The sequence below is a fragment of the Platichthys flesus genome, chromosome 15, assembly GCF_949316205.1.
Source record: "Platichthys flesus chromosome 15, fPlaFle2.1, whole genome shotgun sequence".
NCBI lineage: Eukaryota > Metazoa > Chordata > Actinopteri > Pleuronectiformes > Pleuronectidae > Platichthys > Platichthys flesus.
The window spans coordinates 3,130,461-3,156,267 of NC_084959.1; the positions used below are offsets into that span (position 1 = coordinate 3,130,461).

The 25,807-nt window shown below is 44.5% G+C and overlaps 1 protein-coding gene across 1 annotated transcript; it reads left to right on the forward strand.

The window, feature by feature from the left end:
* The first annotated feature begins 781 nt into the window (after nt 1-781).
* Nucleotides 782-25,369, forward strand: vps37d (VPS37D subunit of ESCRT-I). The gene is made up of 4 exons (XM_062405965.1): nt 782-998; nt 6,575-6,746; nt 19,487-19,569; nt 24,653-25,369. The coding sequence occupies exons 1-4, from the start codon at nt 876-878 to the stop codon at nt 25,190-25,192; spliced, it is 918 nt and encodes a 305-aa protein (XP_062261949.1). The 5' UTR covers nt 782-875; the 3' UTR covers nt 25,193-25,369.
* Nucleotides 25,370-25,807: the final 438 nt, after the last annotated feature.

Here is a 25,807-nt window from a genome sequence, read left to right on the forward strand (position 1 = left end):
TATATATAAATTCATTTAATATAATAGTTGATCCAATTTAAGTTAATATGTTTATTTGATTTAAATAAATCCTCTGGACATACAGATTCTCGTCAAGCAATTTATAGTAAAAAACTGGGGGAATGATGGTTAACAAAGGGGCCCATTCACTCACTTGTGCCCCAGGGCACAGCAGCAAGTTAATCCGGCCATGTTCATGGTAATATCCTGTTTGAAGGAGTTTGTGCCAGGTGTAGATACTCACAGCAGCTTGACTGGTTTAAAGAGCATGAGCAGAATTTAGCAGATTCCCTTTGTGCTATAATGAGTTTGTGTTTTTACATAGTACATGCAATTTAAATAAAGTTTGTAGGGTTTTAAGGCCACAATATTTGTAAGAATAAATTGTAATAATTGCCGGTATTTTCAGCTTGATTCAGCCAAGTACTTCAGCCACTCAGCATTCACAGAGCACTTTCAGCAGGGGAATACATTTTGTAATTAATTAAACAACTCTGCAGTGGTGTAATGTTGGTAAATGGATTGTATTTATATAAACTGATTTAATTCATACTTGTACTTTATTCTTACTTCTTCATTGAGGAGAGCTGGATTCCAAGACACACCCACAACTTCACCTTCATCCTTTGGAACACAGTTTAGTTATTATTGTTATTATTAGCAATAACTGTATTATTAGTTCAATATATACGATATATATATATTAGTGTGATCAGGGAAATGTTTTATTTTGACGGTACGCACAGGAAGTGTAACGCTGAAGTGCTTCCCCCCGCTTGACGCTGCATGCGGGCGGATCGCATCACATTCCGACGGGAGCGATGTGAGCGCGGTGCGGATCCTCCGAACGTCCACAGCCGCAGTGCGAGGGGAACATGTCCGGCTCCAGGGAGAACAACTCGTGTCCGGACGGCTACCGGGCGCTGAGCCCCGCGGAGCTGCGGGAGCTGCTGCACAGCGACGGCAAAATGGACCAGATCATCCGCCTCAATGAAACGGTGGGTCCCCCCCAAAGTGCTGGGAGCGATGTGCGCCGCGTCCCCGGTGCGGTCGCTCGGCTCCTCCCGCGGTTAACGTCCCTTTCTCCGCTTGTGTCTCCCTGGAAATGCACGTGTTTCAGGTGTTTTGGTTCATTGCGGGAGAATGTGTGGGGGGTTTCGCGTAAATCCGCTTTCTCGAGGCTCATCGATTGTCTGCGTGGCGAGTGTTCGGATTTACAGTCGTCCCCCTCTCGCTCCTGATATTCACATGTGTTAGTTTTATGAACGCAAACGCAACACAAAGAGATTTACGCGTTTTCTGTGCGTGTGTTTGTTTTAATCCACAAGTGTTCAGGAAGAACCGCAGCGTGGCGTGAACACCCCGAAACGCGCCGTTGTGTTGCGCCGAGCTCCGCTTAGAAATCTGGCAATTAAGGGGTTTTCATCCGTCCGTGGACGCGTATTCTATCTGGAAGAGGATTTGACACAACTTTCAACATTTCATGACATAATATAAAATTCGGCTTTACTTAAATATACATAGCAACATGCTTTAGTATAGAAATGCAACTTTTACAACTAGTCCTCCCATGCCTCCTTCCCCCAAAGGATTTTTCTGAAAGGCTCTGGCGACCCTGTTTTATTTCAAGACAAATTTCACTTTTCCTGCACTAAAATGTTTTTTTTTCGGGGCTTTATTAAAGCCGAATTATAGAGAGGTGTCAGAGCTTTAGAAAACATCCTCACTCGGAGACTTTTGTGCGTGCAGATTTGCGTATGAGCGTAGACATTCAAAAATTGCAGGGAGTTCAAAGGAGTTTAACACGTATTTGTCTGCATGTCAGTGGTGCACGTCTGGGAGGGCTACATGATGACCTTCCTTGCGTCAACCAATTTTCTCTCTCTCTCTCTCTCTCTCTCTCTCTCTCTCTCTCTCTCTCTCCCATATATCTACCTATATCTTAGTGAGGACTCTCATTAGCATAATGCATTTGCCAGCCCCTAATTGTTGAAGCGTGACCTAACCCTAAAACCAAGTCTTAACCCTCAAACAAGCCTTAGTAAAAGTGAAGACTGTCCCAAACTGCCTCACTTTCCAAAAATGTCCGTAAGGTCTGTGCTTCTCACAAATATCTAAGTACACACACACACACATTCCCTAACTTTTTCATGGGCCCCATTTTCATGAGGTGTGCCTTGGGGGTGCTCAAACTGAATTGACTCACTCAATCAGGATTCAGCAGGCTATTGAATTTCATTGCTTTTTCATAGCTGTGGGTGGGGTGACAACAGCGGCGGGTGTAGTGAAACATGACCAGTGGGGGGGCTATTCGTCATCGTACACGTTCTCGCTGTGTTAACTCACATATTAAATAAGTGAAAGTTCTTGAAATACCTGGCAGGCACGTGGAGAACAGCCGAACTGGTCCTGTGCGATAATGTCCTCGCCCACACTCTTTGTCCTTGATTCATTGAGACAGCAAAACCCACGTGTCATTTGATTTCACTTAGAAACAAGACAAAGCCATGACTCTTTTTGTTCTTTGGCAAAGTATGTGACATTTGAAACCTGGCTCTTGATAATGAACTGGGAGGATGGAGCCACAGTGGGGGAATCTGACTAAGGGGTCATACCACTCTCCCCTGAGAGTCGAGCTCAGTGACTCAGAGACTCGATCCAGCGAGCTTGTGGTTGATATAGTGAGTGTTCAACCCATCGTCTCGTTTATCTGTCAGTAAAGAATAATATAGAACTCTCATTAGCGTGCTCTGCAGATAAATCAAAATGCAAACCGTATGTTGTCGTTGCTGCACAAAATGATGATTTCACAACGCGTCTCTCTTCTCCGCATGGGCTCTGCGAGCGGGACGCTTCATTAATTTCATCTAAAAGACGGCTGTTATGTAAACTGCTGAGTTTAATCAATCATAATGATTCGTGAACGCTGCCGCCGCCTTGGCAGCGTTTCCTCTCCTTCTCTTTATTAACTGTCCAAACAAGAAGGGACACGTCGGCCTCCTGCAACAATCTCAAACATCAGGTTTGTGTTGTCGGTGCCACCGGAGCCTCCTCCCAGAGTCACAGTTCTGTTGTGACCGTTAACCGTGGAGATTGGTGGATAAATATTATCATAAGTCCTAAAGAGGGGGAGACTAGTGACCTCACATGCACTGTCGCTGCCTGGCTGTGGTTGAGGTTTGGGGGTTGAGTGTTGCAGTCATAACACACTTGATGGAATTGGGGGAGAACTTTGACCTGGACATGAAACACTTCCTCAGTCGAGCCAGTTGTTGATGTTGCAGACCCGAAACACCTTTTTCTTTTTTTTTTTTAAATGGTCATGCCCAGAGAGCTGAGACTGAAACGCTGCTCCTTCATATTGGGAACAGGAGATTATGTGGAGGAACGTGGAGTCTGGAACGTTCAGGCGAGGGGTGGCGTCCTGGTAAAGCACGCAGAAGGCAGGATGTGATGTATAAAATGTGTTTTTTGTTAGATCCAATCTACACCAGGGTTGGCCCTTATCGACAAAAAGCTCTTGTCTTTCCGAGTTGATGTCATTTTCATCCTGACATATTGTTGTCTTCCAGTTTCACAACCATAGTGAGTTGGAAACATCCTCCACAGGCCCACTGGTGCCCAGTATCTTCTGTAGCCAAGCAACCAACTGCAGAGAAGACAATCCGCTTCCTGTTTATACATTAATGGCACATGTTGTGTTTTCAAGGTGTGTGTGTGCATTCTCAAATGCTTGTGTGAATCCTAAGGCGTATGGATGAAGGTCTAAACTCGTCCCAAATGGTGTGAGGAGAGAGTTGAGTTAATTCTTTCCATTCCACATTTTTGGAGAACATGCATATTCCCTTTATCGCAGAGCAGGACTAGTGTTACATGAAGGATTCTCTTTCATGGAAAAGACTTCACACCCCATCAGTTTCATCCGTGACTTACGCCTTTGGTTTCCAGAGGTCTCATTAGGTCCGAGCCTCACTTAAGATGAAAGGGAAGCAGCTATTTACTGCGTTTCATGTGGTCAGACACATCAAGCCGCAGAAAACAACAGGGCCGCTGCTCCTCGTCTTCTCCGGCAGAGCACCGGACTCTCCTAAGTGCTCCCCGAGAGTCATTTGTCAGGGATGAAGGAAACACTATCGGCTCTGTTCTCCTGGCGCTGCATCACAACACAAAGAGCGGTGACCCCCCCCACCAAGACGGCAGCAGGGGCTGTTTGATGATCAGGAAAGCCACAGCCGGAAGCACAGTGTCCGTCCTGATTCCTGTTGGAGGAAAAGCGAAGCATGTTTTGGGCTTTGAGCCTGAAACAAGCTGTGCTATTTTTATTCTTTTTGAATGAACATCCCATCTGTAGTTTCTCACTTCATTTCGACCGCCGGCCACATTCTGCAAATTCCTCTGCACTCGGGACTCAGACGTCCTTTTTGACGACCCGTAAAATGCGAGACAGATGCACCAAACAGCTCTGGACCCAGCGAAACGGCCTCCAGGCTCCAGAGCGACTCGCTGCTGAATGAAAGCAGTTGAGCAAGAAATGTATCCGGCCGGGCCGAGCAGCAGGAATGTGGGGACTGATGGAGTCTTCAAACAGGTCCTCACAAAGTGTCCCTGTGTCGGTGTTTGAGACGCTGAACCGTCTCTTTAGAGTTATGTGCTGTGACTCAATTGTTTGGCAGCACTTAGAGAGGGAGTGGCAGTTTTTCAATAATTTATAGCTTATGGTCTGGTGACAGTCTCCCCCCCCCCCCCTCCCCCTGAAAACAAGCCTGCATTTAACATATTGAATCCATAACAGTGTCAGACTTTATGTCCTTGTATCATAAACCGCAAATCTTTTAGTCAATTTTAATATTTAAAGTTATAAGGTTCTTATTATACTGAACCCTTTTTTCCTACAAGAGCCTTTCATTGTATTTTCATGCTGTTACTTAACAGTTTAAAGATTCATTGAATAGTCATTAAAATGAAAAATTGATTGGCAACTTCTGTTCTAATCACATTTTAAGCCAAAATGTCAAAGATTCACTGGTAACAGTTTCTCAAAGGTTCCGATTTTCTGAGACTAAACTGAATATGTTTGTGTTTTGAATGCACCACACTGGACTTCAGGAAATATATAACAGGCAAAGCAATTAATTAAGAAACAAACTGCCAGTTTCAGAGATGGTTGCACCCATAACATATTGGCGTTATTGGCCTTTCCCAGTTGGACTTTGAAGGAGTGATATATTGCCTACAGACAAAGTGTTTGAGGATTTCCTTCTACCACAGACTTTGGGCTTTTTATGTCTGCAGACCTTTTTTACATTGACAAAAAAGAAAACCACACAATGAATGCACCAGATGGAAGAAACACTAAACAAGCATCGTTAGTCTCCTTTTAAGTGTGACCGCTGCTCGAGGAAATGACACAGGAAATGATAACACCTAAGCAGTAAGACAACACAGGTGGCAGGATGCAGCCCCCTTTCACATGTACACTCCTGCAAATATTTGCAATTGTTTCGTTGACTTTAGAAAGTCAGGCCGCCACCGTGGGTTAACAAAAGCTCTACTGTGTGAACACATGTTTGAATATGTCATCTCTAATGCCTGCAGGGTCCAAGACTGAAGCGACTGCACAGAGAACAGTTAAGGTCGTATGCAGGTATTCATCCGCAGCAGAAAAATTAAGACCGGCTTCACAAAAGCGATCATAAATCTGCTGTCATCCGGCCGTGACTCCATCTCGACACCGACTGTGTGAAGTTGTGTGTCTGCAGTGGGTGTAGCTGTTTTGTTTAATAGGCCACGACAACCACTGGGATTGTGTCTTTCAACAATTTATATCGCAAGGCACCATCACGACTTTCCTGCAGCTGAAAGGAATCAAAGCGTTCACAGGGTCTCTCCTGCATAAATGCTCTCTCTGCATTTTTAACACCATGAGCAGATTCAGTTAAATGCACCAGGACGGCAAAACATTGTGTCGGCTGTAAAATCGAGTGTTGCAGGGTTTCTGAGTGTCATGCATGTTGACATTAGCGACTAATAATTGCATTTAATAAATAGGAAATCAAGCATTTTTTTTTTAGGGCTACACATGCTTATGATGTAGAAGAAATGTTTGCTAAAACATATTTACACCCAAAAAATAGAAATCCAGTGAATTTGACCTCAAACTACCTTCATTTTCATTATTGATCCATCAAGTTTATCATTCATTCTTATTGAGAGATAAAAGGCCATAATGTCAAATACAAGTTGTGATTGAAAAAAAGTAATAATACAAAAAGTAATTTAAGAAGAAAAGTCAACATTTATACTTAATATTACGATTAATACATTTAAATCACAATTACATCATTCATATTAAATTACCCCCCCTTTGAATGACCCTAATCCTCATCCTTTTCAGATTAGCTGCTGATTAATTCTCTAAAGATACATTTTTTGCTTGTTAATCCATATTTTTACAGGAATTGCCCCTTTTTCCAGTTCACAATTGAGCTTCATGTGCTCACTGTGATTATCACACGCGTGATACATGTATGAGTCCGTTGATGTTCATCGTTTTAATCGGACGGTCTCTGTTCAGTTCCAGGATCTTCAGGTGGACAGGGAGACGCTGCTGACCTCCAACCGCAGCCTGGCCGAGGAGAGCCTCGCCCGACGACCCCGGCTCAACAACGGCAAACTCCAGCTGGCGGAGAAATACCGGGAACTGTCCAGCCTGGCAACCAGGTGCTGGGAAAAACAGAGTCAGCTCGGTGAGTGCACCCAAAAGACATAGAGGGGAGGAGGGGGGGGGCTGGTTCTGGTTTCATATAGGTAAGACCACAGTGGGTGATTTCTGTTGTGGTTATGACAAGGTCACTGGTTCAAATACCAGGACTGGGTTGGTTAGACTGAAGCAGGTTTTGCAGACATCGATCTGACCTTAAATTTACTTTACTCTGAAGACCACACAGGCTTTAACAAGCTTTTACATCCAACTGCAATGAAAACAAACCGAGAGAAGAAACCACAGAAAGTTTGCTTCCTAACTTCTTCACTGTGAACCAAAGTGACGTCCCACAGTGGCTCCTCGTTGTCTTCCCTTGTAATTGCAGTGAGACTTGCAGCCTTGTCTGCTGCACAGTCTGAGCCACTGAATTCACTGACACACACTCTGTCACTAGTTCACAGTCGGGGGAAGATTCACATCAGAGCGTCTGAGTGTCAGCGAGAGACGAGCCTTCAACTGCTCAGCGAGAGCCTCGGCATGACTGGAGTCTGGTCATGGGAACGAAATGGAGCGTATCAAATGCCAGCAGGAAGCTTGCAGCAGTTGTCAAGGAATTTGCCGGGGGTGAGAGGGGCCTTGTCTTTGTTTAGGCGAGTCAAGCTTTTGACAGGGCAGCTCCAGGGCAGCACCGGAGGATGTCTCCTAAGCCTCAGCCTCTACATTTTTAAGCCTCACGGGCAAATTCCGTGCGCTCTTTACAGTAGAGCCGAGCCAAGGGGCAGGTGATAAAGTAAATCTCTCTGCATTAATTTCCAGAGGTAATGTCAACTGCAGCTTATTCCTGAACTGCCAGTGAAAGCTTTTTAATGGAGCAGTGGCTGTGTGCCGTGTTTTCACCCCCCCCCCCCCCCCCCCCCCCCTCGTGAAGAAGCCGGTTGCCAGATCTCTCCGCCTCAGCTGCCTGGCCAGTGATGGAAGTTGGGAGGAATGTTAAACTTCCTGTCAATGTGCGCGCTTTACACAAGAGGCTGTCCCACCCGCCCCCCCCCCAGCAGAGCAGGATGGGTGGGGGGCCGCTCTTCCTCTGCAAAACATCTGATTCTCGTTTGCTGCGACAAGGAAGAAAGGGATGAGAGGGGGGGAAAAAGAGGGGGGGACAAGGAGAGTTTTTTCTCGGGAGGTTTAATCTCAGCAGAGACAAACTGTGCAGTGTATCGAGGCCGACGGCTGAATAGTTTAATACGTCCTGCTGTTTGCTGGACGGATCTGTGACCACGGAAAGCTGGAGCCGAGCGCTGTGGTTCCCAGGAGGAGCTGGAACTCTTGAGTGGTTCTTAATGTCAACTCTGGACAGTTTCTCACAGCTCTGGTTGGCGTCTGTTTCTCTCTGCTTCCTCCTCCTCCTGCTGCTGCACTGTTTACTCTGACTTTTACACTTTAGGATGGTGATGCTCAGAACCAATGTTTTTTCACTTTAGAATACAAATGCTGATTTCCCGAACCTGGGAATCAGCTGATATGATGTTCAGATCATTATCCGTGTTCTTTTTATCCAAATCTACAAACTACAGTCTGGCTGTTTTAAGTGTAGCCTGATAAAAATTGGCCTTTCTCAGTCTTATCCTATTGGTATTTATGCACCAATATGAAAACTTTGATTTCACAGAATAAATTTATAAATTTATGCAGAATATCAGCTGTTGGCCTCAAGGTTCATTCATAAAAAATGTCATTGTTATTATTACTTTAAAAAGATGTTGACAATAAAAAGGGTATATTAAAAATTAACAACAATTAATGTTGCATATTTGTTGTAAAACACTTCTCAAAATGTATTTTAATTCATTTTAACTTCTATTTCTTTCATTCAAAAAGTGAGCAACACTGATGTTTCCCCAAAGATCAAATAGAGTTAAGTTCTTAAAACATGACACATCTATATTTTTAAGGTTTATGCAAAAAAATTGAGCGAGAATGATAAAAAAAAAAAAAATCTTGCACCACTTGTACAGGAAGCTTCATTATTCTGATTTTTAAAAATAAACGCTGCCTCTGCAGCTCATGCACGGATTGTTACTAGCTGCACAGACTTCCACTTGAATGGGGACTAAGAGCACAAAGAGAACAGACAGAGAAAGTCTGCTCACTAATTCATCTGCACTGTTTGTGTTGACAAGACATCGGGCTGATTTGCGCAGACAGCTGCGAGTGTTTGCTTCCCGGCAGAGGCCGACAAAATTAAGCCGAATCCACTCACGGTTCAGTCGTCTTCCACATCTTCACTTCTCTCAGCCAGAGATAATATCTCCTCAGCGAAGTCAAACAAGACTCGGATCAGTGCGCCGGGGCTTTTCCTTCCCAGTCCATCCGTCTCATGGATGTGATCTCTAATTCATTAAAGAATATCCAGAGTCAGTTAATCATCCTGAGCGTCCACAGACACACAAACTGTGGCAGCTCCACGTGGACGGTGATTATTCACCTCACAGGACTGTTGGGACTCAGGCTGGATCATGTGTCAAGCTATCGTCTACACAAATAACTTAAAATAACCCTTTAGTGTTCTATTGTTAGGGCTTTCCACAACCTACACATTTTACACATCCAGCACCAAACTGCCTACACACAGTGTGTAGCACACACATAGTGCATGTGGCGCTGTCACGTCTTGTTTGTGGTGGACCTCTGGACTCTTCAGTTCAGTGGGAACAGGTGAGAAAGGTGCGTCAGTGCCTGGTCCTGCCACACGAGGTGGTGTCAGGTTTACTTGCCTTCCTCACCTCTTGTAATATAATGTTGAATGACGAGGATGTTCATTTTGCTGGTAGTGATTTCATAATGGTGTCACAGTGGAAATTTACAAGATGAAACGGTTCATTAATTTCTTCCCTTCAAACTGAAAGACTAAGTTTTGTATTTATACTAAAAAGTTTTACAGACGTGACTAAATGCCATCGGCAGACACTCGCCCGTCTTCTAACCACTCGATGTCTAGTTTAAGAAGACGCAGCCCACGTAGATGAGGACGAGAAGTTTATACTCATACTAACTTCTTTAGTCCCTAAGTTTTAACGTGAAAGGAAAACTAACAGTAAAACAAAGAAATGGAATTTATTCAGCCCTGAAAAGGTGAGACTTTAATTTGAGTAGCAAAAACAGGACGAGACTGAATGTGGAACGAGAGACTTCCCAGAGCTCGGAGGAATAAAGTCCAATTCATGCTTCTGGGTCGAAGTTACGCTTTGATTTGTATTTCACTTTTCTATTATTCTGTCCACCTTATTTATATTATTAAACTCAAAATATACAAACATATATATATATAATTTCTCTGGGACACTCAAAATCATCTAAAAGTGCAGTGTTTATTGTTTTGAATCTAGTCTCGTGGCCTTTGTTTCATACTTGTCTCACTTTAACGGAGAATGGACCAAACGTTGACATCACCAGATCACTGAGATATTTTCAGCTCGGCTCTGGTTCTATTTAAAACATCAGTACACAGCGTTTATCGGGTGACGAGGAATCAAACAGCACAAGCCTCTGTAGGTTTCACACTTAATGTTTATATGATTCGACATAAAAAAAAATTACTTATTGTCGAGTGACAGCGGTAGTTTTGAGTTATGTGCACGTTCGAACATTCACATCACTGCTCACATAATAAGTGGGGAGTTAGCTGTGTCTCTGTGCCCATGTGGCCACTGTAGATTCCTCAGTGGGTGTTGAAACGCAGGCTGCTGCTCTGCCGAAGCAGACGTAGGCGAGATGAGGCCGAAGTGCATCGACTGAACAGTTGACGGTTGTCCAGTAACCGCTCAGCAGCAGCAGCTACACACAGTCTACCTTCTAAATTCAGGATTCAGAAGCAGGCACGCATGAGGCTGCAGGACGAGCGAGAGATGGTCGGTTTATCAGGAGGATAAATGGTTTGTTTTCCCTCAAACCAACAGCACGAAGGCTCGAGTGTGATTAATGCATTAAACATGGTTTTTATCTGCTCTAACCATCATTTAATGCCGTGTAGCTTCCAAGGCCAGCAGCAGCATTTCATACTTGACATTACACGTTTCATTAAAAACAAGTCCTGTCCACGGTGAAGTGTTTCCTGGCCTTGAACAAGGCGCTGTTATATCAGAGCGTATGTTTAAATTAACATTATGTTCCATTTCAGTGACTAGTTTTACCTGAGAGAGCGAAACGTTAACCCAACAAGTCAGTTTGCCCTCAATGCTTTTTCTCTTGTGATGTAGAAAGTACAAAACAAGGACATGAACATGGAGTTTATATAAAGATGGTCGACGGCAGGTGACAACCCAGCTTCTTAGCCTTGGACTTTTACCATGATGCATTAATTAAGTGCTTTAAATAAGTAATGAATTCACCTTTACTGCATAATTCTTATAGTGCATCATCTGCAAAAACACTAAAGCTCAGCATCAATGAGCGGTGACAGTGACACGTCTTCAAACTTCACTTTGTGTTCGACCTTAAGACAAACTACTAACAATGCTCTTTTGAGCCACAGCTGATCAAATGAGTTTATGGCTTTAAACACAGGATGCTTTAATTCACGTCAGCTCAAAACTGCTAATGATGGTAAGTCTCTGACCGTTTGCATTAAGGTAAATATGCACTGTGCAAGTATATCAGCTTAACACAAAAACTCCTGGGTGACATGTGTCTCTGCAGCCAAGCTGTTCCCTGTTACCAGTCAAAACAAAACTTGTCCATGCTGCAGATGTTTGAGTTCAGAGCCTTTTTCAATGTGGAATCTGCTGTTCCACCGTTTATCACGAAGCAGAGCCGCCTCTTGTCTGGCTCCTGGCTTCAGTTTAGTTAAACCGTCACAGATCTGTCGTGCTGCATTGTTTGATGTTATTGAGCAACTCTTGTTTTCATCTGTTTGACTGCTGCCGTCTGCTCCCCGCGACAAGGCCGCCGCACCTTTTGTCTGCTCTCCGGCTCCTCTTTAATCTCCTGTAATCCTCGTGGTAATCCACGATTCATTTCCGAATGAGCATGAAAGAGCAGAAATTCAAATTCTAAAACAGAAGAGGTCGAGTCCAACCCTCGTTTTAGGACCGAGCGGTTAATTTCTCCTGACGTCCACGAGTTCAGCAGGAACAGGGGTCAGCGGCTTCAGATCTAACTACAGGACGTATTTACTGTGTTTTATTTCTATGCTTTTATTTGTGAAGCTGGGTGCGGCCATCAAACAGGGATTTGGGGGTTTTGTTTGCCGTCATCGTACGAGAGCGAAGGCTTTTATGTTCACTTCCTCTGGGATCCTTTCTGTCCATCTCCTCTGTAGCGAGAGAACAAAGTGCCTTCAGTTTATTTGGGACTTTCCATATTGAGACCTGAGTGAAAGGATCCCGCCCTTGAGCTCGATGTCAACATGACACTCGATGGTTGTGAGGGTGTGAAAGGTCTGAACGTTCCCTCAAGTTCGAGCGTGTGACACAAACTGCAGATTTACACATTTATGAGGCGTTAGAAAGGGTGAGCTCAGTGTCTGATACATATTTGAAGGATCCAGTGTAAAAGAAGTGGTGTGAAAGAGGCTGAGTGTGTTTCTCTCAGTCGGGTGAAGCCGACAGACAAACCACAGGGTGAGAGTTTCCATTGACTGCAGCAGAGACGATGTGAATACTACAGACAAGTTTCAGCTCAGTTGTGCACGGGAGTGTTTGGCCAAATGGACCCGGGGGGGGGGGGGGGGGGGCTACATCGAATCAAACACACCCCCACACCTCTAGGATATGACACCAAACCACATAGATGTTTTAGTCTTGGACCAAATCTGGTAACACAAGTGACTGTGCAACCTGACTTTGCATTAATGAACCATGTACAGTCAATATAATGAAACTCAAGAGGAACTAGAGCCCAATATAAACTAAAGTTAGAGGTGCAACCTGCCCAGAATAAAAAGTAAAGTATGTTTCAAACAGCTGTTGAGGGTTGTTTTATTTTAGCCATGGTGGAGTATCTCTATGGATCAGAATCAGAAGTATTTTATTGCCAAGTAGGTTTACACCTACAAGGAATTTGCTCTGGTTATTGGTGCATACAATGAACATAGAAACATAAAACGCAATAAATACAACATACATAGGAAAAGCAATGAACAAATGGAGAACCAGTATATATTTACTCACTGTTTACTTCTTATTTACTCACTTTTTCCCAATATTTATACAAAGTAGCATTTATTTTGACAAAAACATTTCTGAATACAAATATATGAAAGATAAAAGATATAAAAAGTGAAGTAAAAAGTGAAATGCAAAATGCAAAATGCAAAATGCAAAACAGTAGTGTCAGTCCACCAATAAGTTCCAGAATTGAATATCTCACAAACCGCTGGATCGATTGACATAAAATCTAGTACAGGTGTAAATGTTGTCAGTGCAACAAATCCTACCAACTTTCACGATCCTCTGAATTTCCCCATAACACCACTTGGACGTTGAAATTTGTTTATTTGGAGTCAACAACTTAACAACATCCCCACCAGCCTCACTTGTACTTTCTTCAGTTCCAATTAGCACATTTTCCTGCTTTGAAATAATCGTACACTCTAAACAAAAAGGGTGCACGGTGTACATTGCACGCTCAACATCAGCACGTTAGCATCGTCATTGAGCCACGAGCATGGCTAATGCTCTTAGTCACGATTTGTATTTTTTAAGAAGCGAGATTGAATTAATTACAAGCCCCGGGAGTGTGAAGCTGTTTTCTGAAGAGGTTTGTTTTGAGCCTGTGGAGAGAGAGTGAGTGTTGGAGTTTGGTCTGAAGCTGAAAGGATGGAGATACAGTTTTATTAATTTATTAATCCCACAGGGAAATGCCAGTATCGATGATGGGAGAGGATCAGTTCACTGGATTCGAACTGTTCCTGTTCCTCTGGTGTTTGATCTAAAGATGCAGTGACACTTTCGATGTCCCTGTGCAGATTATAACACTAAACCCAGTTTGTCATTGGAGATCAAACCAATGTCATTGCCTGTTTTCAAAGAAATTCAAGTCCAGCTGCTGGCACCCGTCCCCAGGAAGTCTCATTAATGTGTCTCAGTCATGTCTGATACCCTGGATCAGATTGTTGCATCCCTAGGCTAGTTTGCAGGTGAGAAGCTCTGGTTTCTCACTACACCGTTCATACTCCTTCTGGTTTGTACATGCAACTCCACTGCAGAGAATTATTGGATAGCATGCCCTCCCCTGACCACCGATAGAGTTAGAAGTGACACGGATTAAGACACATTGGGGACCGGTTCTTTCCAAATGGGAAGAGGACAGGGGGAAAAGAAAATCCTTGAAATAGATTTAATAAACAGCTTTTTTCCAACGAGGTCTTCCACTCACTGGTCCTGGCTTTAGTCGTCTGTGTGAGAGCCAGCGTTAATCCCATGAGCAGCCTTGTCCATGACAGAACAAGCTGAGGAAAGAGCATCAACCTCCAAAACAGCAGGAAAGTCGAAGGAAAATAAGATGTCATGGATGCTGATCATAGTGTTTGATCGACGGGACTCACCACAGTGAATGGAAGGAGCAGATGGTGGAAGAAACAGCTTCTATCGTCAGTTTGAGTGTCAGTTGTGTTATTTCCCCCCCCTCTCGGTACAGGAGCATGGCAGCGTGGCACAGAGTTAGAAACAGCAGAGTGTTACCCTCGGCTCGCGGCGCTTCAGGAGGAGCCGCGAAGCCGTTATCCCACTTGAGTTGGATTCAGCACAGAGCCTCTCAGGGTTTTCTGTGCTCTAGAATTGTGGCAGAGACGGCAAAGAAGAGGCGGGGGTGCTGTGGGGGTGTAACTCACTGCTGAGTCGCTGGCTAATTTTCAAGCCTCGGATACATCCGTGCCCTACAAGGCCCCATCTGTAATACCATGACCTATTTGTGTTTAATCAGCAGCAGATTGCTTGCCCAGCATGTTAAAGTGCATTTATTCACTTGATTTCTCACAACTCTGCGGCGCGGTGGAGATAGCAGCTTCATATCGGAGGGGGGGGGGGATTTTATTAATTATTATCGACTGATGGCGTCTCCGTGTTTGTGCTTCCAGCTGGCGCTCAATCCGTCAGGCTCATTGAGGTTTAGCACCCGATGACCCGGGAGGAAGTTAGCTGCAGGTTAACTCGTTGTTTAGACGTCCGGGGCCGTGTATCGACTTATTTCACCGATCTCTGTGTCGTATTGAGCCACAACAGGAAGCTGTGTACAGGGAGAGAGCTGGAGAAGCATAGACCGTAAATAAAGAGGGAGAATGTGTCTCCACGGCACAGTTCATCATGTGGAGCTGAGATACACGTGCTTGGTTGATCATGGATTTAAAGCGTTTAACCCGTTTTTTTATGCCATCAGTGAAGTGGTTTGTTAAGAATTTCCTAAAACATCGGCCACCGACTTTAAGAGGAAATAATTGGACGTGTACTTTGACTTTTAGGTTTGAACCATGTACCGTCTGTGAGCATGGGCGGGGGGGAGGGGGGGGGGGGGGTTGTTATGAAGTATTCTGCCGCCAGCCACCAGGGAGCGATCTAGAAGATTTGGCTCAGCTCCTGGGAAGCTGTCATGTAGTTCATCTTTACAAACTGTGTATAGTAAAAACACACACAGTCCACTACCTGCTCTTCTAACAGCTGGTGGATCTAGTGGAAGCAGTTAGCAGCAGAACCAGATGTTTCCCTCAGGAAACGGTCTGAAGGATGATGATGATGTTTCCACGCAGGTTTGAATCTCAGTTTAAAACATGGACGTACAAGCAGTTTGTTAAAGACCAGTGGGGAGTGAACCATGTTTTCATAAAACATGTGAAATTGATTTTAGGAATTTTTAATGAAGCAATTGAAACAGATTTTGAAAAACCACATCAGACATACATATATATATATATATACTACTGACCTTTGGTGAGCAGCACAAGTTGCAATATGAATATCAATTGAGTTATGAATAATGTACCAGATTATTCATTTATATATTGTCCATGACCTTTAAATATTGCTGTAAAGAGAAAAGCTTGTTGTCATATGAAGTAAATATTTTTTCCAACGCTACAAAATTGGCCTTTTCATCGTCTCTAACTGAATTTGTGAATTAATTACCTCCACATAGACCTTATGTTTTCACCACTGTTTGTTTATTCATTTGTTTTAGAAAATAACCGTTAAATGTGGGCATGGATCTGAACAAGGATCTTTATGAAAGAAATCAGGTGTATTCAGAGTTATCTGTGAGTGTGTGTGTGTGTGTTTGTTTGTAGGGGTGTGTGTGTGGCCTCAGTATCATTCTATTTTTGAGTTGATTTATGACTTCATCTCTCAATTTGTGATGATACATGTGAAATGTGACAGAAATACTCGTGAGGAACGACGATGCCTTCAGGGAAACAATTAAAAACGCTGCCTGCTTTCATACCCGCCTGCACAGCTGCCCTGTCCCTGTGTAGAGTGAGCGGCTGTTTGTCTCTTCTGCAAAATTACAGTAATCTGTCTCATATTCTGAATCCTGCCATAACCTGAAACTGACCCCTGCTTCCTGCTGTATTTATCTGATGTGGTATTAGCCGTGCACATGGCACCACGCCGCATTCAGGGACCAGATTACAACCAAAGCTCACATGTCAGCCTATTCCTGCCAACCTGCCGTCTCAAAACAGAGGGGAACTTCTCCTGTTTTGTTCCTCCAGAGTTTTCTAGAGGACTCCTGCAGCCTCGGCCGGGGCCCATTAACGTGTCGACATCAGCTGTTCGCTGCGAGGCCGGTGCTCAGCCCACCGTGCACTCAGCAACTGTCACATCGATCAGTGTTTCCCACGGCGCGAGTCCTCCAGGAGGATGTAGGCTTTGACTTCACATTGTCTGAGGTCACAGCAGAGGGACTCGCTCTGACTCGAAACCTGACCGGACCGGACACCTCAACAGTCGGGGGGGAGGGGTGGGGGGTGGGCTTCCGGGGCTTCAGTGCTCCTCAAGGTGGATCTGTTCATTCGGTTGTGGGTACAGCGTCTTCAGCTTTTTAATGACCTGTTGTATTTACAGGGTGTTTATGAAAGATATTCAATCTGCAGAAAGTGGTCCGGTAAGGAGCTGTGCTGCAGGGCATGACTGAAATAAGAGAAGTCCAATTTCTAAATATATTTGACAGGTGAAGAAATATCTAACCCTGTCTCGTTCTCGTTAATGAGGTGTAACTCTGCCGAGTCCCAACGGCTCCCCTTGTAAAACTACTTTTAAATTTTATTTGGATCTGATTCTGGACCAGTTTTCACACTCTCATGGATATTAATCTCCAAAATATGCAAAGTCAAATAAAATCCCCTTCGTCCAGATCTGCACCAAAGCTTAATGGGTTCTGTCTTGGCCTGTATCCAGTCCATCTTGCTTACAAACCAACATCAAAGGGACAGGGATGAAACATGACCTCCTTGGTGGAAGAGAATGTTTGAACTGCACTTCGTTATTTTCATCATTTTAAACAATCTAAACTGTTTTGTAGAAAAGGCTGGAAAGAGCACGAGCTAACTAATCGTCCAATGGGTCTATATTAAGTACCTGTATCGTTAGTGCATTCACATAAACCTCCCAGCATGCACCAGGTGAAACTTCCCCAGAAAAACTTTTTGGAGGCTGTGATCTTTAAGCGTGTCTCGAGGTCTCAGACGGGTTCTGATCAACCTTTTAAAGCTGTGAAGCTGACTGTGAGAGCTGAGCAGGGAGAGAACTCGACACAACGAGGCGGAAGCGGCGGCGGCGCGTTTGCCTCGACTCCTCATCGTCTCATATCTGCTCCCAGACAAAATGTGTTAGAGCGTCAGCGGCACCATGCAGTCGTTAGTGCTCCACTGCTCAGCGCTGGCCTCCAGGTCCTCCCCCCCCCCCCCCCCACACGTCGCCCTCCACCTCCTCAAATGTAGGGCACATACAGCTTCTCGGTGCGTGTTTGTTTGCCTGGCTGTCACCTCACATTACACCCCCATCTCCCAGCAGCTGCAGTGAGGGGGTCATGAAGAAGGCCACTCCTTAATACGTGCTTTCTTCTCACTACAGCTGAATCCGCGTTCACAGGGCGCCGGGCAGAGCACGAGGAAGATGGATTATTAATGTTGAGGTCACTGCGTCACTGAAAGCTTCAAGGAAATCTGGTCGTCGTTATGTTTCCAGCTCAGAAACCTTGATCTTGTTTATAACACGTGTATCTCCTCTAAAGATCTGGGTGAATTATCTGATTGCCAAACTGCATCAACTCACCTCGGTGACAAGCAGGGAAGATTGAAAGAGAACATCTCGACTGGAGCTGCAGCCGCCTGCACGCTTTGTCCCCCTCTCTGAGGACGTCCCCCGAGGCCGGAGAGTTATTAGAGTCAATGCTGTGACCTCTGTTTGCCCCTCAGTTCCCAGTGAACCCAGTCTGACTTGTGGGGGGTTAGCGTGGCTGTCACAGCGTCTCTTGCAGGGACAGGACACACCTCCCAGTCAGCTGGGTCAAGCCTGTTCACAATGATGGCCGACCGCCGGCACTGGGAGGTGAACCCATGCTGCGTGGGCGCTTCATACATATTCATCTTGTGTGTGTGTGGCGGTTTGTAACATGTGGCGTTTGTGTTACTTCCTGTAGGCAAACGTGTATAGTTTATTTTTGTATGAGGTTGAAACGACTATAAATTGAATTAAAAGTCTTAAAGGATCATTTCATTCTCATTAACATCGTGGGTCCAATGTTCATAGTTTCATCCGTCATTAATTCAGCCTTCATTAATTATTTAACAAAGCTAATTAAGGACATTGTACTTGCAAGAATAAATATTCTGGAATTAAATTGATTTAAATAATAATAATTTTACACCTTCAACTACAGACGTGTGCAGTGTTGAACTCTGAAAGGCAGCTGTGGGCTTTTATCTCTATTAAGCCCACATTTATATGCACCACTGAAAGTTAAAGAGCTTTTAGCAGCTCCTGTTTGATGTACACCATTATATTTAGAGTCAATTGTCTCCTATGGGATAGACGTGTGTGTGTGTGGGGGGGGGGGGGGGGTGTGTGTCTACAAAAATACAACACAATATGGAAATGGGAGCGTTCAGTTCTCCTCAGCGTCTCGGCTCAGTTTGCTGACCTAACGTGTCACGATGACAAAACGATTCCCCCTCAGTCCTCATGCTCCGCGGCTCCTGATGTAGAGTTGATATGAACTGGTCTGAACGTCCTGTGGCAGATTTGACTGGTTTGCTTCCTTCTTTGTTCTGCGAGCTGCCGCTTTCATCTTTCTCTCGTATTGACGCGGCCATAAATAATTCAAATACAGCATGTGTGCGTGAACAGTAACCTCCTGGGCGCCTCGGGCAAAGCACGGTGCCAAAGAAAAGAGCTAATGGGCTTAATTATATCAGTTATCCTTGATTAAGTGTTGGTTTAACTTTGATAGTTTATGTGGGTGCGTGCTGGAGAAAGTAACATGAGGAGATACAGTAAGATAAGGTCTGATATGGAAGTCAGCTTCGTGGTCACCAGATCTGAGACCAGCTCCCCAGAATAGCTCAAAGTCAAATATCTCCAGTCCCTGTTTCCCCGTCTTTCTGGCCAGAAGCTGTCCACCACCATCTCCTCGTCAGCACATACTCTGAAAGGCTCTTTGTGATCTGGAAAATAATTTTCTCTGCTGCGGTTTCTTGGTTACTGGGTAGTTTTTTGTTTTTTCCCTTTCTTCAGCTCCAGTGAAGTCATACCTCATCTCCCTCCGCATGCATCACTGATGTTTCCTTTGTCGTTGCAGGAGCTCACGTCCAGAAGCAAAGCCTGCAGACGATGCAGAACCTCCTGCAGGAGGAGGTGGCACAAGCAGAGGAGCAGTCAGAGGTAACCACGACCAATCGAGCTCTGTTCTTTTGTTCTTGCTGAGGAGGGAATCGAACAGTCCTCCATCTCGCTGGCCGCGCCGTTGTAGTCGATTCCTGAAAAGCCTGGTGTCTCGCTGGCAGCCCCGCCCACTTCTGTGCAAACTGATCCCTGAAGACATGAGGAGCATACGTACACACTGATAGGTCGACCAGCATCTGAGAGGAATATCCATCTCAGCAGCCGCGTTAGTGACCAGTAAATATGGGTTGTGTTCATTCTGCTCTCTGATGTTGCAGCTTTTTATAATTTAAGAACAAAAAAAAAAACATATTTAGTCTGAAAACATTCTCCAGAGTAAATTTAGATTCTTCTTCGCGAGGAAGCAGCTTCAGATCAGTTGGTGTCAATGTGCCACTAAATGCTGAAGACACATCTTTAATGTTCGGGTCTGAATACAGACACGAGTGAGTCTATTTCTCAGACTGATGGAAAACTGAACAAAAGGTTTTAAATGGAAATTAACATAAACTGTAGATCAGTGTTTCCCGACATAGAGATAAGTGACCCCGAGATAAAACCAAGGGGCTCTACTGAGGAATTCAAAGTTGTTATATGAAATATTTCATCTTTTCATGCTTTTAAATATCCCTCAAACAACACAGAGGAAATAAAGATAAATAAAAATGCAGCCTGAAGGAAAAACGTCACTTGCAGGCACAGTGTTCCAAAGCGATTATCAGCCGGCCCAAACACATCATGTTCTCACGTGAGCAGCTTATCTGAGACATTCATCCACATCGGAGCCAAAGCACAACTAAACCCCAGAACCATCCGACCATGAAGAGACGGAGCTCTGGTTCTATCAACAGAGGTTTGGTGACGTCTGCCTCAGTGATTCTCCGACATGCATGTACTGACACGAGCGTTTACACACACACACACACACACACACCGACACACACCGACACACAAACACACTAGAGAGGAATCTACTGTGTCTCTTACTCTCTCATGATGCAGATGAATCACTGGACCTCATTCTGTGAGAGCTGCAGACACATTGATCATTTCGGACTTCAGGTAGAGTTTAGATGGATCTCGTGCACGTTTCCTTGTATTAATGCAGATGTGGTTCATTAAGACCCAGCACAACACATGTCCAGTATAAGCATCTGTATTTTGACTCTCCTCTACAGACTGTTTTATAACAGACTGAGCCACTGACAAAGCAAACCAATCCACAGAGAGTTAACTAATCAGTGTAATTTTTTAACTTTGAACAGAAATCTGCCGTAAATAGAATCAAAAGATTCTGTTTGATATTCAAAACATCTGATGGATTATAACTTTAAAACAGTTCTTCAAAAAACGTGCCTGCAGGTGCAGCAGTTTGCAGCACAGTTGTGTTGACACAGTGTCGGGGCTCAGCCGTCAATCACAGACACACAACTGGGGTTTTGTTCTTTTAAGTTAAAGGAGAATAAATTAATTTAAAGAGGAATTTTAGTTGCAAAAAACATCAGAAGTGTTTGGTTCATTATGGAACAAATTGAACGTCCACAGTCCAGATAACTAACAGTGTGTGTATTCTATAGGTGTGTAAACATAAAACATTAAAGTAAAGCTAACGATCATCCGTGTTGGAGTAAAACGATGTTTATGTCTGAGCAGCACCATCATGTTTCTCTGCTCGTTGCTCACAAGCTACAGAAATGATCCACAGCTCCGGTGTAAATCCTCCGTCTTCCTCCGGCCTTGATCAGGGCGGCGTGCGACTCTTGTTCACGGATCAAATCCACCCCCCGGCGCCCGAGCTGCTGCACCAGACTGGGATTGATCTGCCGTCTAACACCTCCCCCCCTCCTCTCCGATCAATACCTCCTGCCTCCGTCGTTAGCGGCTGTCAGCTGATTGATTGGGGAACGCCCAGCACAGGCCAAACAGCCACACTGGCTGAATGATAAGAAAACGACCTCAACACGGACACATCTGTAAATATTTGATAGACGCTTGGTGTTTTCTACCTGAATCTGTGGGTTAAACAAACTCTAGAAGAAGATGGAGGCGTTCCCGGATCTGTCTCGTCACATATTTTGGATTTTAGGACAGAATGATGTCGTGTACGTTGAACACAAAGACAAAGACGTCTCTCTTCAGCTGTCGTGTTCTCTCCTCTGATCTCACACATTCCAGAATTTTATTGCTTCAGTGGGGAAACCGTCCAGCACTGTCCTCCAATACTCCAGTCTCCAAAACATCTCCGAGCTTGGATGCAGCCACTGTAGTGTTGGCGTGACTGTGGAGAAAAAAGTGTGTTTAAGCCTCCGTAGACTTAAGTCAACATCATCTTCTGTTGCCTTAAGTCAAACAAGCCTCGCTGGGAGGATTCCTCATCAGGTAGCAACTTGAACAGAGGTATCTGATGAAGGGAACAAACGTTAACCTGCTCATGTAAATCCCTCTCATCCCCCTGCAGCCTCACAACAGAGCTTCACTCGATGTGTCCGGATACGAGCTGAATCGAGGACACGCTCATTGAACTGGTTCAGGATTTAAACTGTGGTTCACAGCCTTGTTTTCTGAAGGGGCTGCAGATTTAGTGTTTCAGCCGTGGAGGTGACTTCACTCTGTTGTTGTCTTTGTTGGTCTCTGAAGGCTTCACTGTATTTAACGGCTGGTGAAGAAGAAATCCTGCTGCAGCTCTGGATTCCTCTTATTTCAGGGAAAACGCAGTTTAAATAAAGCGTTGCTGATCAGATTTCTTTAGTAAACTGTGGAGAGAAAAACTATTTTAATAATACATTGTGTTTATATAACGATTGAAGACTCTCTGCTCTAATCTACATAATTCAGCCTCTGGGCGAAGTTTAAAAGAAATTTAATCTATGAATCAAAGCAAATATCAGAAACAGATGCTGCACCCCGTCTGTTTTTATAGATGGAGAAACTCATCGCACACTTTATTTTGTATAATCTTATTTGCTCAAAGAAGTAACAGCCCCTGAATAGTTTTCTCTTCTAAAGCTAATAATCAAAGTTAGAAACTTACTTCCTGTACAAACTTCAATCGTATTTCTTGCGTCAGACTTGAGGTAAGAATCCAGATGTGGTTTAATGTCCCGATGAAAGGAGAAGCAGGAGGTTTATTGTCGAGATCCGGCTGCAGCTCTTATTTTTATTCCATTCACTTAAGTAAGAACATGACGCTGCAGAAACCGGTTTGTTTACCACACGTGACAATGAAGAACGTTTGCCTGTAGCAGCTGTCGTGTTGTTCCACAGTGAGGTCAGTAAATTCACTGCGACCTGAGGTTACTGAACGCCGGCCTTGCCAGATGGAGAAGCTGTCGTGTCACAGTGGGTGAAGACGCAGTGGGAGGGGAGGGGAGGCCATAAACCAGAAGCTCCACCAATCACACGCTACGGTTGACCAGGGGGCGAGTGACAATTAATGGAAGGACAGTGAGCGAGGCCGAGAGAGAGTTTTACACTTCAGCAAACAGCAGCTGTAAAATTAACAGATTTAAGCTTTAAAACTACTTTTCTAAAGGGAAATATGTGGTTATTACAGTTATTCATAAAACAAGAGCAACTTTGAATTTATTGAAGTATTTTCTCTGCACCTAAATCCTCATATATATTATTCCTCAGGGCATTAGAGCTCTTTTTTTTAACAGAAACTTTTAAGAACAGCCTCTGGGAGACATTACCTGTGGTTTATTTTGAGTAAACCTTCTAGTAACCAGAGCAAAGAATGTGTTTTAATGAACTGCTCCAAACAGCAGCACCTTTTCTTTACTGTGGGAGTGAATTGTGCTAAAACTAAACCTGTTTAGTCTTTTTATAAAGGGAACATTTGTGAGGTGTTTACAAAGATTTATATCTTTAATTAGAATAAATGTGCTGGAGGCTGAGAGCCACAGACGGAGGACGTGTTTAGAGGCAGACGTAAACGTTTGGTCTTTTCCCGACGGACTAAAAAACAGAATAACACCAAGTTGTTCTTTAAATAAAGGAAAAGTCCGTTTGTTTGATTTTACTTCTGTTGCTTCCAGGTTACTTGAAGTTTTCTATATTTTTTTATTGGTTTATGAGATTAATTGATTTGATGGAATATCTTTTATTATCGCTGATTGGCAATTTGGCAATCACGGGGTAGTCAACGCCTAAACACTTCAATGAAACATAAAAACACTAAATGCATGTTAGTCCAAACAGCAGATCAGTGCAAAACCTAAAACTGTTAATAGATAATTAACTAATTTTTCATCTACACCTAAAAGAAACCTAATTGAAGAAGGTTTTTTAACAAAATATTAACAAAGTTCAGTTTGAAAAATTATAAAATGTCCAGTAAAAGCGTGATAACTCTTATTAGCTATTATGTAGATCTCGAAACACGAGTGTAAAACAACATACAGAGTATAAAGACATTTACATTTGAATTAATGTGATCTTCCTCCATGAGCAGATGTTTGTTCCTGTTTACACACATCAGTCTGTGCACGCTGCTGTACGTTCACTGAGTGGAGATGCACAGAGGAAAGTAGGTCAGGGGGTGAAATTAGGTTACTTACATACTGAACACATTTAGAGCTGAAACAATCGATTAGTCCACGGACAGAAAAATCTGTGAGCGGCCATTATAGCGATCGACGAGTCCTTTAGGTCAGAATGTGATATAACGGCCAAACTAAATATCAGCCTTTCGCCCCAGCTCCGTGTTAAACTGAATCACATTTGACTTAAAAACAATAACTGTGGTTTGTGCGGCAGATTCACTTCGGTCCCGAGCAGCTGAGGCTCCGACTCCTCACATCCTGGGAACGTACACAGAGAAATGATCGCACGGCTTTCAAGCTTTGCCAAATGTAACAGTTGCTGCGCACGGTTCTGTGTTGACTGTGTAAAATGGTCTTACAGTGAAATATTGTAGCCGGCGAACTGTGCCAAAGGTCATGGGTAAACATCCCCGAGCTGATTAAATCCTCTTTATACTTGCAGGAGTTTGTTTGAGAGCGGCTCCCCCGCGGTCGGACCTCCCTTTGTGTGTTCTCCTTCTCTGCTGATGCCGGTTTGTTTTGTCTGTGCTGCTTCACAGGAGCTGCTGGAGAAGTTCATGGAGGGGAACGTAAACCTGGACGAGTTCCTGGACTCCTTCCAGAGCTCCCGGAAGACGTATCACGTCCGCCGGGCGCAGGCGGAGAAGATGCAGGAGGTCGCTCAAGCCAAACGCCACCCGGGCAAAACCAAGCTGGCGGAGGAGAGCAGAGTCCCCGAGGTGAAGAGGGACTCGGAGACGCCTCCGGAGCCGCAGCGGCCCAACGGCTTTGTAGCGCAAGGACCTTTAAGACTGTTCCAGGTTCGCTACGGCCTCACGCCGGCCATCCTCCTGCCTCATTACCCCGTTTCCCCTCCTGCCTCAGCCCCCTGCTATCAGGGTAGTACCGCGCCGCCCGAGCCCCAGCTGGGACAGACCCACATCCTCAGCCCCAGCACGCCGGTCCCAGGACACGGCCAGCCGGTCAACCTCAGGGTCATCGGACAGCTATCGGGGGGCTGGCCGGCGAACGGGCGGCCGGTGAGAGTGCAGCAGCTTTACAGGCCGAACCCTCAACAGCCCGAGCCGCCGTTCCGGTAAAGCTGGAGGAGGGTGGAGTGGGGGCGGAGGAGGAAGAAGAGGAGGAAGAGGATGAAAAGAAGCCTGTTTGAGAGGAATCAAACGATGGCTGTCACAATCACGTAAAGCAAAGACTGATGCAGGCGGAGATGCAGGCGTCCGCCTCTGTTCTTCATCCATGATGACGTCACCATCAGAGGGACCGGGGTGGAGGGAGGGAGGGAGGGGGGGGGGGCAGGGAGGACTCGGCATGGGGTTTTAATAGCTGGTTCCATTTTGGATCCGGTGAAACGCCAACAAATCTCACATCAAACCTTAAATCTCACATTATCCTTCTCCTTTAGTGAAGAGCAAGAGAAAACGTACAGTCACAGGGACGATGGGAGACATAAACCAGTTTATCATTTATCAAACATCATCATTTTGGGGGAGATATTAACTGTGACGGTGCAAACTAGTATTTTTTTATTGTGTGACTTCACTCTGTGTTGAAGTAACGACGGTTATATTAAGAGGAAAAGTAGCAATAACTGTGAGATGTCAAATGAACATTCTGAAGCTGATGAGACAAAATCTGAAACAAAATCAAAAAGAGCAGAAATAAATTGATAAAATCTAATTTCAAAAACAGACGTG